Below are 16,982 nucleotides of genomic sequence, written 5' to 3' on the forward strand. Positions count from 1 at the left end.
TTGATAGATTTTAAGAGGTCCAGGTAAGTGGAGTGGGCATCTTGAGTCAATGTTGGAGGCCTGTAGCTAGCTATGATTTGAATAGGGGTCTCTTCAATGGTTAACTGCACCTGGAGTGTCTCTTGTGCATGATATGTTTGACCAGCCTGGAGGTGTATATGTTTATATATATATATATATATATATATATATATATATATATATATATATACACACACACACACACACACACACACACACACACACACACACACACACACACACACACACACACACATCTACATATATATACAGGTATACATATAGCAACTCCACCTCCTTTTTCTTTGCTGCCCACAGTTTGGGGACTGAATGTATGATAGGATGAGTAACCTGGTATGGCTGGGGTGCTCTCCGCAGCTTTGCAACAGGTTTCTGTGACTGCACAAATGTCAGCATCTTCCAGGGTTAAGAATGCTTGCAGTGAGTGCAGTTTCATATTTAGACTCCTAGCGTTTAGCAGCATGACCTTTAATTTGCGTTCTCATGAAATTTTCATGTTGGTAGTTTTGACCTCATGACATTGCCTAAAAAAGGCACTATGGGGGAGGCAAGAGCCTTTGCCAGAATCCTGAAGCCCAAGGGAGACCGATGCAGGCCATCTCTGGCAAAGTATCATGGTTTGTCCGTCATGTCTTCTCAGGCTGTCAGCTCCTGGATCCCCTTGGAATGACATGAGAAACTAAGCCAAATGTTAGTCTTTTTCTGTTTTTATTGAGGCATCATTCTGGGTGATGGTAGAGTGCTTCTTAAGGCTAGGAACAAACCTCCCTGGGACGCACATTCAGCAAGCTCAATCATGTCTGTCTTCATATAGTCCAGGGAGGTATGTCTCAAGTCATTCATGCCAACATGGACTATGACACAGTCATAACAGTGTCTGTTGTTGAGAGACTTGGAGTGCATGGGTGAAATGGTGGATTCTGGCACCTGACAAACAACTAATCTTGACTTTCTCCTTATCCAGCTTGGTGAGGGGCACATCTGTGTGCCTCACAATGGAGTCTCCTATGACTAATATGTTGGGTTTATGTTTAAGCCCTCGCAGTCTGCAGATTTTCAGCTGCAGGCCTCTTCCAAGACCTTTATGGAGTCCTCCATGCCGCAGGCTGCTATTTTGTCTTCAGACCCTCCGCCTGTCGCCACCTCAGATGGGTCCGTAGCCGCTATGCAGGCACCGGCTTCTGACACCTCTTCCTTTCGACATGAGACCAAAACCAGACCAACCACCTTAGTTCAGACTTCTGCAGTTGCTAGGCCTCCCGAGTCCCTCCAAATTGCTAGCAAACCTTCCAGCCGCAAACCTGCTCACAAGCGGGCATCGGCCTCCCCTCCTGTGCCTCAGTCCCAGTTGGTAAAGATGGCTGGTGGTCGTATTTCCCTGATTAGGGGCTCTCACCCCCCCCCCTCTCGAAGAGGGCTAGGGAATTGTCTCCTGATGTTTTGTCTCTCTGATTCTGAGGTTTCCAGTATTTCTGCTGGGGAAGCAGGAAATTCTCAACTTTTTTCTGGCTTTGAGGATTCTGATGCTGAGGACTCTATCCCTTCTGCCTCCCCTCCAGAAGATTTTTCCTTTGGGGATACATTGAATACTCTTAGGGAGCACTTTAAATGGGAATGTCAGGATTTTCCTCAGTCTAAGAAAAGAATCAGGGAATTTATGGATTTACCACAGCATAAGCCTCTGGCTATACCTCCAGTTTTGGAAGTTGTGGATGATGTTTTCATGGAAAATTATTTAACTCCTAATCCTGTTCCTCCTGCCCCCAGAAAACCTGATAGGTATTATAGGGTTCCTGATTCGCATCAGTTCCTTTTTAAAAACCCTACTGCTGATCCTGAAATTATTTCTCAATGCTGCAAGGCTGTTAAGGCTACTATTGCTAAAAAACCTGTGCCTTCTGTTAAGGAGTCTAGGGCCTTGGACAGGTGGGGTAAAAAAATCTATACCTCTGCAACTCTTGCCATTATATCTGCGAATTGCCTTTTTCACATGCTTAAGTATCAGCAGCATACTTTGGAGGCTATTAAGGCTAAACTTAGGGATATTCCTTCCATGTCTGAGAACAAAGATTTACAAGACTTACTGAATTCTGCCACTTTAGTTAATAAGCATTCACTTCATTGTGGTTTTGACACTTTGGAGGCTTCCTGCAGAGCAGCAACCACTGGTTCCGTTATTAGAAGGCATGCTTGGCTCAGGGAGCAGCCTCTTTCTGAATCTGTTAAATCTAAATTGCTGGATGTTCCTTTGCACAAAGACAATCTTTTTGGTAATAATGCTGAGGAGGTACTGAAGAAGTTGGAAGATAAGGCGAAATCTATGCAAGCTGTAAAAGATTTCCTTAAGGTTCAGCCTCCTCGGCTCAGTAGGCATTATCCTTCCAAATATTGGTCTTTCCCTGATCCTGGCAAGCAGGGTCGCTCTAGGCCTAGGGGTTTCAGATCTTCCAGAGGGCTAAACAATGGCATTCTTCTGCTAAATGGGGGAGTTCTAAGCCAGCTTCCCAAAGCAAGCATTCTCAATGACTCCGGCCTTCTTGTGCCTACCTCTGTAGGCCCTGGATTTCCTTTGGGGGGAAGGTTATCCAGGTTCGCAGAGGTATGGTCTACCATCACAGACGACAAATGGGTGCTCAGTATAGTATACCAAGGTTAGAAATTTTATTTTCACACCTTCCCTGTTCTACAGGGGTATCCAGACATACCCAGAAAACTCGGGGCAGAGGTAGAAAATCAAATTTCTTCTCTACTGACTATGGGGGCTATAGAGCCAGTTCCTGCAAATCAGGCAGGCCTAGGTTTTTATTCAAGACTTTTCCTGGTACCCAAAAAAGGGGGCACCTGACGCCCTATTCTGGATCTGTCTATTCTAAACACTTTTCTGGTGATTCCCAAGTTCAAGATGCTCACTCTTCAACAGTTACTACGCATGCTGGGCAAGGATTCATGGCTGGTAACTTTGGATCTCAAGGAGGCTTATCTGCACATCCCAATAAGGGAAAGTTGCAGGCAGTTCCTTCGTTTCAAGGCTGGGGAGCAACACTTTCAATTCTCTGCACTGCCTTTTGGCTTATCTACTGCTCTCTGAGTTTTTACAAAGTGCTTAGCTCCAGCCATTCCTTTTTGCAGACAGAGAAACTTTCAAATTTATCCTCACCTGGATGACTCTCTCATTCAAGCAAACTCCTCAGAACAACTAGAAAAGGATTTGGACTTCATGAAGAACATTCTCACCTCTTTCGGTTACACACTCAACGAAAAGAAGTCAAAGTTGGATCCTACAAGGGAGATTGTTTTCCTGGGAGCGAGCCTGAATATTGCCACCCAGATGGTATTTCTCATTGAAGAGAAGCAAGAAGATCTTTCGGCTTACTTCATGAACTTGGCAAGCATGACCCAGCTCTCTGCAAGGCAATTCCTGCAAGCACTGGGGTTCATGGCTTCATATATTCTGATGATCCCATATGCAAGGCTGCATATGAGACAACTTCAATGGTACCTCAAGAATATTTGGTGTCAACACACACAGGATTTACTTGATTCTTCCCCTAATTCCCTGTCTGCAAATGGAGTTTCTCTGGTGGGCGACAGCCTGTTCTAAGAACAAGGGTCCGTCTTTCTGCCCACCACCTGCCAACCAGACTCTCACCACAGATGCCTCAGATTTTGCATGGGGGGCTCATCTGGAAGGCAAGAGCATACAGGGGACTTGGAGCACCCAGCAGATTCATCTGCACATAAACTTAAAGGAATTGATGGCTGTGCAGCAGGCCTTGCTGGCTTTCAAGGACCTACTCTACCCTGAGACTCTGCTGATCAGGACAGACAATACCACAGTCGTGATACATCATCAAGCAGGGGGGTACTCACTCTTACTCCTTGTGTAGACAAAGCATGAGATTATGGTCCATAGCAGCTTCCATGGGCATACATATAATAGCCCAGTATCTTCCAGGGAGGCTAAACACCTTGGCGAATCATTTGAACAGGCATGTTCTGGATCCTTACAAGTGGCAGTTGAACAAGGTCGTTTTCCATCGCATCACTCAGCATTGGGGCACTCTACAAGTGGATCTTTTCTCCTCTCTCATCTTTTCTTCTTATAGAAGTTTATTTATTTGTAATATTGTTTGTATTTTTTATAAGATTTTCACTTTAAATTTTGTCACATGATTTGATTGATTTGTATAAATAAGTGTCTTAATCAGCATGTTTTATACACCTGATGAAGCTACTAGTGAAAGCGCTTGTGTGAATAAAGCTGAGCTAACATCAAGTTCCTCTGAGTTTTTGGACTTATTTTGCTGCTGTTTTTTGGATTTTTTACAACTGTTTATTCTGGAGCCATACCTTTGCATATTTGACTGTTATTTGGTTTCTATTTTTATTGCAAAGGTTATAGTTGCTGGTTTGGTGAGTTCTTTTTTTCCTTTTATTTTCAGATGTTTTTAGGATCTGTGTTCCAATATTCCTCCCACTGCTCCAATACTAAGTTCACATAACTGTTGACACATGGTGTACCCATGGCCACTCCAGATGTCTGCCAGTAGTATGTGTCTCCAAACAAAAATACATTGTTGTTCAACACTACATCTAGCAGATTTACATACTAGGTTGACGTTGTCTACTACCTTATGTCTATTGCCAAACTGTCAAATGGCTTCAATGCCATAGTCATTCGGTATATTAGTGAAAAGACTATTGACATCCAGCGTTGCCATCATAATTCCTTTATAGCTAGCTACTATTGACATTTGTTTATATAGTTCTTTCAAAAATTCTGCTGAGTCTTTGATAACAGCTTCAGCATAAGGTAGAAGTTTCTTCAATTCTCCTTCTACATATATAGATACCGGTTCCGTAATCCGTCCTCCCCCATTGACAATTGGGCGCATCGGTGGATCCAATAATTCTTTATGAACCTTGGGTAGACCATTAATATTAGGTATTAATGGTTGCTGTATATCAAAATAATCAAAAAGTTCTTTTTTAATAGTTCTATTCATCAGCTTTTCATAGAGTACATCTTGAACGTTCAAGATCAGCTTATCACTTCCCTCCGGGATATTTTTTGATATGTTGTTCGATCATCCAGCATTTTTTTCCATTTTATTTTCAATATTTCTCTGAGTCAAGGATCACTATGGCTCCTCCTACGTCCGCCGCCTTTATCACAATATCAGTTCTCCTTTGCAACACTGTTAATGCCATGCGCTCATTAAAATCGAAGTTGTCAAAGTGTTTTGCTTCTCCCTTTAGTCTTCGAGATGCTTCTTCTTTCTCACATATTCGCATGAAAACATCCACAGTGGGATGATTTACAGGAACAAACAAACTGGGTTTCTTGTATGCACACCTACTTTCATATGTTTTATCTCCTTGGTTTCCATAGATGTTCTTTAATGTCACATTTCAGCCAAAACATCTTAAGTCAGTTTTAAACTCACTCAGGGGCGAGCGTAAGGAAGGAATAAAATTCAAACCTATATTCAATATGCCTAGCTCACATTTGTTCAGTTGATGTCCTGAGATATTTACTACTATTCTCCTTATTCACTACTGCACCTTCCTTTTCTTTCGTTCCCTGCTCGCAGAGCGAGATTCCCACTGTTTCCTGGCCTGTAACAAAAAGGCAGTTGCTGGTATAACTCTAAATGTACGGCCCCTTCTTTGGGTCTAGTTGCATTGTTATTTGGATTCCTATTCATTTCTCCCATCACTATTTCTGATGTAAACTCTTCATTATTGCCTTCTATTGTATCTAATTCTTCAATGATCTCATCTTCCACCTGCTGGACACATTTATTTTCTTGCAAGTGAGTTTTATCGGTTCTCTGAATATTGTGTATTTCAGCCTCTATCACTAACTGTGTAGTGTTCCGTGTTTCATTTTTATGCTGTTGATGCCGTTCTTTAGAAACTATGCTTCGACTCGCATTTTGCGCTATATTTGGTTTCCTCTCCCTTGGCCATTCAAACAAATGGCCTTGTTTGAAATCATTAAAGTCTCTTGCTAGTTTCCCACTTTTAATATTTCGTAACTTCACATCATAAGCTTCTAGTTTATCCTGTAGTGCTTCCAGTTTCATAAAATTATCTGATAGCTGCATCAATTCCATTTCTTTTTGTTTACTTTCTATAAGGAGAATGGTTTCATCCTCTTGTGGTTTAAAATATTCGATTAAAAGCTTCATTTAGCTAAAGCTAGTGTCAATATTTAGCTTCTGCCACTTGGCTAACAACTCCAGATACATATTGCCATATGTAGGCATACATCTTATCCTTAAGCCACGAGGTATAACCTGATAATGGAGGCAAGCCTCCATGTGAAAACGTTGCCACTGCAAACGTTTTAATTTGTAAGCGGCGTTTTCATCATCTTTATAAACCTCTTCAAATTTATGCATGTCTGGTAAAATTACAGGTTCACTCACCATTCCAGACTCCAGATTCAGGTTAAGTAAAGGGTTATTCCCACAGGACAAATAAGTATTGACGATTCTTCTAGAGTATGCATCCTTCAATGTACTCAAACATGAATTAGTCCAGCAACACCTTTATTTGTGGGGACATGATAAAGCAAAGTTAAATAGGGATTAAAAAGGATTCCATTATGGCAGCTAAGGATATACGGGAAGAAACTAAACAAAAGATAATACAAAAACTGAGAAACTGGAATGTCTTGTTTATGGACAGCAAGTTACAAGCAGTGAAAATGTCTGTCTCTTTAGTTTTATATATGTCAGGCATATTTTTGTCAAGCAGAGGAGAAATTGTGGACAGTAATAGAGATGAAGGAATTTATCTGGGAGGGGAAGAGAGCAAGGGTCAAGTTGGAGTAAGTTGATTTTTTTCCAACAGAACAATGTGGTTTAGGATTACTTGCATTGAAGGAATATTTTAGAGCTACACATTTAAAGCTCATATGCATAACACAAGCACAAAGCTACAACTCAAAGTGGAAAGAAAGTATTTTAAAAATTAAGCCAACATGAGCATGGAGAAAGGAGATTTTGCTGATAGGGATGACTAAAATTACAGAGAATAGTCAAGAGGGGTTGGAATTTATTGCAGAAAGCTATCAAAGAAACCAAGGTACTGGGGGTAAATAAACAGGGAAAGGTAATAGAATGGGAGACTAAGCAGGCATTTGGACTGCAGTCTAGAGACTGCGTTTCCTATCAGAGATTGATATCTGTATAGGCCAAGAGAACAGGATAGGGGAATCCTAAGTAAAAGATCTGCTGTGGTAGAGATTTTAGTTGAATCTAGAAAAGCTGCTGCTGATAAAAGGAGGTAATTAGTAGGGCATATAAAATATTGTATGATAACTATAGTAATCAATCACAGGAGGTTAGAAAAGTTTGTGAAGAGGATGGATAAGCAATTCACAAGGAAACAATGAGAAGTCATATGTATGGCTCCCAACTATGCCACTAAGCCTAGAAGATTTAGGGTTTTGGCATGGAAGGTGGTATTTTTACACTCCGAGCAGACTTCACAAAGATTTTTTCCTCTGGTAGATGGCAACGATTGGAGGCATGATATACAAGAAAGATATAACTGGAAGCATATATTTTGGGAGTCTATTGAGTTGGCAGACTTCAACAATTCCTTACGGCGTATTTTGTCAGAAAGTATTGGGTGAGCAAATGGGTGTAACTAAGGAAATTATTATTTTTTTTTTTTGAGCTGGGATAGAAGATCTGAATTGCCTAGGCATTAGTAAGGCCTTGCTAAGTTTAATTTTAGTGGCTGCCAAAAATGCAATTACTAGAAAATGGAAATCAAATTCTAAACCAACTGCATTTGAAGTATTGCATATTGTCAAAGAGATGAAACGACTGCAAGTGAGATTTTTAGAAAAGGGTAAGAGCAAATTGCATGAAAAAAATGGAAGTTGTGGGAACAACACATGCAAAATAATGTTTTGGGTGAGGAGTGAGATTTAAGGGAAGGCTTGAATTGAGAAATGTGTGTACTGTTAGATTGATGATAGTCGTACAGAAAGCTGTGATGTATAATGTTTGTCACTAGGATCATGTTAATGTGTTTTTTTTTTTATACAAGTGTATGTTTGCCTATGTCTTAAAAAATAACTCAATAAAGGTGTTTAAAAAGGAATAAGAACAGCTGGAACTTGAAATATCTTCTCCCCAAAGTCTGTGTTTTGCTGCTCATTCTGATTCTTTCTCCTCTTTACCCAACATCATAAGTTAGAGGCCTGCCAGATTTCTGTGTGTAAAGCTGTTAGGATTTCAACACTTATGGCGTAAGTAATATAGGGCTTGCTAAAACTTTATTAGAAAAATAAATTAACTGATCAGTGTACCAACCTTCAAAAACTTTCTTTACTGATTATTACATTCCTGCCAGCTGCAAACTTGTCACTAGGGTATGGAGTTATGACGTGTTTGTCCTGTCAGTTGTTTTAAGTTTTAGATAATGGAAAATAAATATCCTTCAACTTCTGTTATGTCACCTGTGTGTCTAGGCAGAGCATCAGCATGTATTCCATAATGACCAGTGTACAGGGTACATTGCTTTTTGGTTTCTGTGAATTCAAGAAAAAAATCTATAATATACTTATTGCTAGTGCATCCTTTAAGCTGGTATCAGGAGCTTAAGCCCCATAATTCCTTTCTGCAGCTTTGAGAAGTAAATGTCATAGTATCAGGTACTGACCAGTTAGCTCCCCTATTGCTGGGGAAGGAGTGGAGTTTTCTACAGCAGGAGGGTTCTGGGGTAGAAACCAGAAGGGCTAATCATGGGTTCACAAATGTTATCTCAAACGTTATGAAGACAAAGCAGTGCAAGAGAGCAGTGAGAGGGCATGAACATAGTAATGGCGCTGCCATCTGTATCCACTGCTTTTTGAGCAAATAAGAGAGTAGGGACGTAAATTAATAAATCCTGATCACATGAGGTTAAAAAACACCTGCTGTTAAGTTCTAACCTCCCATTTCCAACAGTAAGTATTATATTCTCAGAAGACAGATTTCCCTCTAATGAAAGAGACTTCTGTGGGGAGATGCAGGCTTGTCATAGTGTGCAAAAAGGGGAAGAGTAAATGGTTCAATAAGGTACCAGGAAAACCGTAGCTGGTGTATATAGAGTAAAGCTTAGTAAACAGTTTAAATGTGTTCATAATTTGACTGATACTTATTTTATGTGCAGATGTGTTTGCTTAGAATAAGCTTCACTAACTGTAGCCCTAGATTTGTCACATTATAGAACCTGAATATGGTACCTGCTAAACAGTGGTTGCATGGGGTGCTTTTTCAGATGATGTCATTACTATTATATGAGATGTGCATTGGCTCGAGTACAGATAAGGACTGATAAAATGTTAAGGATGGATATCGCTGTGCTTTGCAGTTACAATCCAAACTGCTATCTCCTTTTGTAATATATTACAAAGGATTATTCCAGATAAAATCACTTATGTAGGTAGATGGGTGAGTGTTCTTGTTCTAAACAATCTGCCTACTTAATAGAATAAAATGCTTGAAACTTCAACAAGGTGCCTATTCCTCCCACAGGGGAGACAGTGTGTCCTAGATCTGCTAGCTTAAGTAATTTTATGTGGACTAATCCTTTGTAGTCTGTTTCTTGTCAGTCCTACCAACCTCTGGGTCACAGGTGGGATACTAGAAAGCCTCCCGGATTACCCCTGCTTTCTTTTATAATGTATTGTTACAGTGAATTAAATCACACTCCTGCATTTTATTTCATCGCAGTACATACCATAACAAAAATCTAGTATAAAGAAAATACTTTCATATTTAGCTTGACCAGCCACCAGGGCAGCTAGATTTTTTTTTTGGATGGGGGATAACATTAGTGCCGGCCTAATGACCATTTTTTGTCCACGTCTCCTAACAGTTATCCACTAATTCACTGCATTAAAGACCAAGTGCTAAGAAACCACAAGGGGTGGCATTGTTTCTAGCAGAACTGGAGTTTTTTTCTATACCTTTAAACCTGCATACATGATGCTTGAGCTTGCCATTGTTGGAACCATGTATGCATTCCACAGTGGACCTTCTCATTCTGCATTCTCAGTCAGTTCTTTCTGTTAAACTACATGTCAGTCTTCACCAAGGTGCTGCATTGCAATACAGAAAATTGCAAGTCATTTCCTCTCAAGAGATGAGCTGTGGATTCTGAACATTAGAACTCCACTGTGGCTAGCCTTCTTGGCATATGTACTGCTATTAGAATCAGGATTAGTAGTATCACAAAGAAAAAATATTCTTCTATACTACTGGACTGCTGTTAGAAACATCAGCAACCCAGACACAGGAGTGAGGTTGGTTCAACAGACGGCCCATGGGAGCAGGAAAGTTAGAATACTCAGTGGTAGGTCATTCTTCTTAAGGTGTGACCCATGAACATGGGATTCCTCATGGAAATTGAAGGCATATCAGCCCCTCACAATAAGATCACTAAGTGACGGGCAGCTTTTTGTGCTATTCTATGTCATACTTGTGGCTGAATACAAAAGATAAAAATCTAATGTCTTCTGAGATGCTAGAGTAGGAGTTTGATTTTTCTCCCTGTCTTTCTAAGTCCATTGAAGACCTTTAGTACTCAGAGACCCATGTATTAAGGTAGAAAAGTCTACTGTAGTTAGAGGTTGGAAGAAAAGTGGGCTATGAGGTTTGCTGATGGTCTGTATTCCAGTCTAAAATGGGATTATAAAAGCTTTACACCCACCACAATGTAATAAGTCACTGAAAGGACTAGGAAGAATTTTTCCTGCCATCAACTGTAACACCAGATGTGCGTATCATATCCTACTATGCTTTTGCAACAGCTGGTTTTAGGATGTTGTACATTAATTGATACTGGATAATGCAAATGAGTTTATAAATCATCATCTCCTCCTTTTGGCTTATCCCAGTTAGGGGTTCTTGGAGAAAAATGAGTTTAAATTTATCTGTTTTCTGGAATTGCTGGTTGTATAAGATCCTGAGAAAATGTTTGATTGTCTGGTTTTATATTTGCCAATGAAGTAAATATGAACTGTTTCTACTGTTAAAAGTCAAGTTTTTGAAGAACAGCACTCTACATTCTTTGTTATTAACAGCACAGAAAGATTCCTGTTAGAAATTGCTTCCAAAAATGCTTCACTTCAGTCTGAGAATTGTATCCTGAGAAAGAGTCAATTGAGACTTGATTACATTAATAATTGTAAGACACTGATTAACCAAGCTGCATTTTGTAGCTCTGACCATAAGAACATCGGAACTAAATAATTATCGATAATATGTTAAGGAATGTTATAATTTACTAACTCATTTAGTGAGTTTTGTTGTTACAGAGAGCTTTGCGAAATATTTTGACTGCAAGAACCTTATGAAATGTTACATATATGATGGACAGTTTTTTGTACATATTGTTTTTTCTAGGCCTTCAGGCCCAATGTATAAGGCAAGGACACATGAACACAGCCTGAAATCTAATTGTTACTGATACTGAGTCCCACCTTTTCATCACTTGCCTGATCCCACATCCCTACCTTACAGCATTAACTTTCTGTTTTGAATATCCAGCATTTGTGTCTGTGTGTGTGTATAAGTGTGTGTGTGTGTGTATATATATATATATATATATATATATATATATATATATATATATATATATATTTATATTTATATAGACACACACACGTATAGATACACACACACACACACACCTCCCTACATCAGCACAACTTAATCTGTACATGGCTTCCTTGATGGCTAGTGGCCTATTTCCTCATTCCTGTTCTTTGTCAAGTCAGCATGCAAGCACACAACTTAATATTTGGGTATTCCTGTCCCTGGTGTTGTGGTTTGACACTAACCATGTTCATAACATAACATCACCCACACAGACACACATGCACGCATGCACATACATCAAATACATGCTTTTTATTTTTCATTGTTACTGCTTTTGCAGAGTACAGCCTTTCCCAGGTGAAGAATTGCGTAACATGGATCCCTCGATCCGTTTCATCTCATTTACTGCAATTGATGGGCTTTTCTGTAGTTATTTTGTCTTCTGCACTGGCTTATGTCCTGAACCAGGTGCCTAACCCTAGTATTGTGCAGTTTAGAAAACAGCCATTTAGAAGCAGAAGTACCATATTCTGAAACGTGCACTTAGGTATAACAAAAACAGTAGGTATGAAGTATTGTTATAATAAAAGTATCTTTTTAACCCTTGTATGTTTCTAACACAATTGCATGATTGTTGTGAATTTATTAGTAGTACCTTCTCAAGATGCCACCTGTTCCTACTGTGTTTCATTAGAGTAATACAGGTATTCCATGTTTCCATGACATTTGCCTTTACTTACTGCTAATGCCTTATTTTGTGGTCAGGGTCATGCCTTAAAAGTGCATTTGAGATCATCATGCTTATACAGTTGTGTATGAAAACAATAGTGTCTTCATTCTGTATCCTGCAGTTACAGCCCTGACACAAAACTGGTGAGCTTTGTGAAGGAGGAAAGCATTGGCTTGCGTCTGGCAGGAGGCAATGATGTTGGTATCTTTGTTGCTGGGGTGCAAAGTGGCAGTCCTGCTGAAAAACAGGGGATCCAAGAAGGATACCAGATCCTGAAGGTAATGAGTTTAAAAAAGTTTAATTTAAAATTGCTTAATATTTCTTTACACATCTGTCTTCTCTTAATTGCACCATTCTTGGTCTCTACTCATAATATCCGAGTATATTTCTTATATGTCTGTTCGAATTGTCTGAACTATTTTTTGTCACATTTTACTGGGCACTGCACTAATTTAGGTGTAGCACTGCCCAGTTCCAAGTTTGCTATTTCTGAGTCCGTTTTGAAACTTGAGCATCAACTTCAAGCCTGTTGGTGAAGACCCTTATGCACCATAGTGTGAGGAGAGTGCTGTCTGGGTTGCATCTAATTGACGCTGATTGGAGTAGAGCTCAGAGAGAGTGTTCTTATTGGTTAGTTTGAGCTAAAAAGGGTATTTTTCTTGTTTTATTTAAGCCCTGCGTTTGCACTTGTTTGAGTGCAGCACTCCATCTTGTACTACCTTGTGGTGGTTACCATTGGTGGTTATAGCAAATGTTTTGTGTTAAATTTTTCCTTAGCACTTTGCTCGTGATCCTCCAGAAGTTTTTCGTGGTCTTTTCTACTGTCAGGTGGAACACTAAGCCTAGCCTCAGAGGTACCAACATACCTCTTTCCTCATCATGTAAATTTACCTGTCACTATGAACGGACAATTTTCCACAGTTTCTCCATCCAGCCTGGTCACCATGAGCATCCAGAGGCAGTTTAACAACTGCTTCGTGTCCACTGACATCCCTTTACTCTTAGTCCACACAAACACAATGTGTAAGAGATGCAGCTATATTAAGAATCTTAAATCCATGCACTCTCACACACCAGTCAGTACATATGACAATAAGTGGTTTCCAGCATGCACACCTCACCTCCTACTCCACCCAAACCCACATCATAGATACCTACATATGTGGATGTCCTCACCAGAAACATACCTAAACACCAGAGACCTCCCAAGCACACAGGCATGCTTACACACATTCCTCTGCAGAACTCATTACACATAATGGCTCACACACCAGTGTCTCACTGGTCAAACCTTTGAGGCAAAATACAAAATCAAACATATTAGTCATAGGTGATTCCATCGTGAGACACACTGATGTCTTTCTCACCAGGCTGGATAAGGAAAAGGTCATGGTCAGGTGTCTGGCAGGTGCCAGGATACACCATATCAGACATGTGCTCAAGTCTGTCAACAACAGGTACTGTTATGATTCCGTCATAGTCCATGTTGGTGTGAACGATTTGAGACTTATCTCTCTGGAGTATATGAAGAGAGACATGACTGAGCTCTTGGACTATGCATCTCAGGTGGGTATGTCCTTAGCCTTAAGCAGCATTTTACCTTTACCTAGGATGATACCTCAATACAAACATAAAATAATTGACTTCAATAATTGGCTTAGCTGCTAGTGTTATTCTAAGGGATCCACTGTCTGTCAGCCTGGGATGACATGATTGACAGACCTCGATGCTTTGCCAGAGATAGTCGTCATCTGTCACCCCTAGGATTTCAGCTACTGGCTAAGGATTTTGCCACCCCCATAGTGCTTTTTTTAGGCAGTGTCTCAAGGACAAAACTCCCAGCGTAAAAAAACTGCATCTAAAAACAACCTCAAGGTTATGCTGCTAAATGTTAGGAGTCTCATCATGAAACTACACTCAGTGGAAGCTGTCCTCACCTTGGAAGAAGCAGACATTTGTGCAGTCACGGAGACCTGGTTCAAGGCTGTGGAAAGCACCCCAGCTGTACCAGGTTACACCTCCTTCCACACATTCAGACCTCAAACTGAAGATGTGAAAACTAAAGGAGGTAGTGTATAAATATTCATTAAAGGTAACTACACCTCCAGATTGGTTAAACAGTATGATTACCTGGAGACACTTCAGGTACAATTAACTGTTGGTAGGACACCTAGTCAAGACATTGCCAGCTACAGAATCCCCTCCATGAAACAGGACACCCACTCTGCCTATTTGGATCTACTTGAGTCTATCAGGATACATCCAAACACCATGGTTTTGGGTGACTTGAAGTAGCCATCCACTGACTGGGTAAATTACTCGTGCTCAAACTCACTTGTCCAAAGGTTCCTTGACTTCACTAACTCCAGTGCCCTGGACCAGCTGGTTGTCACTCCCAAAGGAGTGCCGGCATACTGGATCTGGTGCTTACCAATATGGCGGACCAATGTATCACCTCCACTGTGAGATTCTCCATGGTGAGATCTAACCACAAATTGGTCTAGTTCGAAGTAGCTATCACACCTCAGCGCCCCCCCCCCCCAGCAGCAACTAAACTAAAACAAATTCTCCAAAGCAGATTATAACCTTTTACAGGATGGTGTAAGTAGTTTCACTGCACCTCTTCCCTCAGATGGAGCTGACAACTATGCTGAGCTCTACACCAATGCTTTGCATGAACACTTGTATACCTGCATTGATGTGGCCATACCTGATAGGACCAAAACAAGCTCCTCAAGAAAGAGCAAACCTGCAGTTAACATGCTTTACAGTAAGAGGAAAAAATTGCTGTTTGAGTAAGAGGGAGTGAGCCCTCCTAAACTGGAAACACTCCCTCCTCACCTTAAAAGCAAATGAGACTTCTTGTGAAGTCCTTCAAAGCAAACTAGGAGTCCAAATTAGCTTCTTCAACAAAGGACAGCTACAAGGCATTCTATAGTTACATCTGTAACCTAAAAGAAAAGGCCTAAATTTGTGCCAAACTTGTAGTTAATGATACCACAGTTTCTGAGCCTGTGGACATAGCTAACCTGCTGGCTGACAGGTTCTGTGAAAACTTCACTCCCCTGTCCCCCACCACATGTACCCTATGACATCCCTACCCACCTGTTCCCTACCTTGTATCTCTAAAGAGCAGGGCATAAATGCCCTCCTTAAAGTCAAAAACACAGCATCTATGGGACCTGATAACATCCCAGGCTGCATCCTACATGGGCTCCAACATGAATTAGCAACACCATTGGGTGCGCCCTCTTTAGTCATAGTCTAAGCACCAGCTTCATACCAGCTGGAAAAGTGTAGTGTCCCAGAAATCACAGACGCACAGGTGAAAACAGCCCTTTCAAAAGCCAAAAACACAGCGTCAATGGGGCCAGATGGTGTCCCAGGCTGCGTCTTACATGAACTACAGAACGAACTAACCCCCCCCCCCCCGCCTAAACATGCTGTTCAACCTCAGCCCCTCCACAGGCTATGTGCCCATAGAATGGCACACCGCAACGGTTATTCCACTTCACAAAGGAAGGGCCACAACTGACCCTGGTAACTATCGCCCCATAAGCCTGACTAGCTTGGTCTGCAAGGCTATGGAGCACATCATCATGGAACTCCTTAACAAAGACATTGGGAACCTCCAAACACTTGACCCAACCCAGTTTGGCTTTGTTAAGGGCAGATCATGCCTACTAAACCTGGCTGACTTCTTCGAAACAGTCACCAAGGCCATAGATGACAGAAAGGAGGCTCACACAGCCTACCTTGACCTCACCAAGGCTTTCAACACCATTCTCCACTCGGGTATTACAGAAAAACTCAACAGCCTGAACATAAACCCCTACATCATGAGATGGGTTGCCAACTGGCTTACAGATAGAACTTGCACAATAAGAGTAGTGGGCTCTAGGTCCGACTCTAAACCAGTCACAAGTGGTGTCCTGCAAGGCTCGGTCCTGGGACCCCTACTGTTCGGCATATACTTCTCAGAAGTACAGGCAAACACAGGAGGACTGTGGCTAACCAAGTTCGCTGATGACTGCAAACTGGGAGCCATAATTGACACTCCGGCTGACACAGACATCCTCCAAAAGGGCCTTACTGAGACAAACACCTGGTGTCAAAGTCTTGGCCTCAAGCTAAATGCCAAAAAATGCATAGTCATCCCATTTGGGAAAAATAAAACACCCATGAATTACCACAGAGGTGGCAGCCCCCTTAATACAGAAGAGGTAATAAGAGATCTGGGGAATCCAGGTGGATAGTAATCTCTCCTTTGACAATCATATTGCCAAAGTAGTTAGGAAATCCTTCTATGTGGCCCATCTAATTACTAAAGAGTTCGTATCTAGAAATGAGGTTATAGTGCCCCTCTACTCGTCACTCATCAGACCCATCAAAGAGTACAGTGCCCCATTTGGGATGTACCTCACAAGACACTTCAACAGCTGGAAAGACCACAAAAGTACCTCACCAAGAGGATTACTGACCTCAAACATATGTCCTATGCAGCCTGACTAAAAAAACTCCGGCTGTACTCGGTGGCATATCGATTACTCAGAGGTGATCTCTGCCTGACTTACAAAGCCATGTCCAACTCAGAATTGATG

The 16,982-nt window shown here is 41.0% G+C and overlaps 1 protein-coding gene across 1 annotated transcript in view; it reads left to right on the forward strand.

Moving 5' to 3' along the window:
* TJP3 (tight junction protein 3) overlaps positions 1–16,982 on the forward strand; it is a gene marked incomplete at its 5' end in the record, with an annotated part of 839,650 nt that overhangs the window by 499,901 nt on the left and 322,767 nt on the right. The window contains 1 exon segment of the mRNA XM_044053884.1: positions 12,503–12,659. Within this exon segment, the coding sequence (XP_043909819.1) occupies positions 12,503–12,659 (157 nt within the window).

Source organism: Protopterus annectens, chromosome 13.part0, assembly GCF_019279795.1.
Source record: "Protopterus annectens isolate FY-2018-M chromosome 13.part0, PAN1.0, whole genome shotgun sequence".
NCBI lineage: Eukaryota > Metazoa > Chordata > Ceratodontiformes > Protopteridae > Protopterus > Protopterus annectens.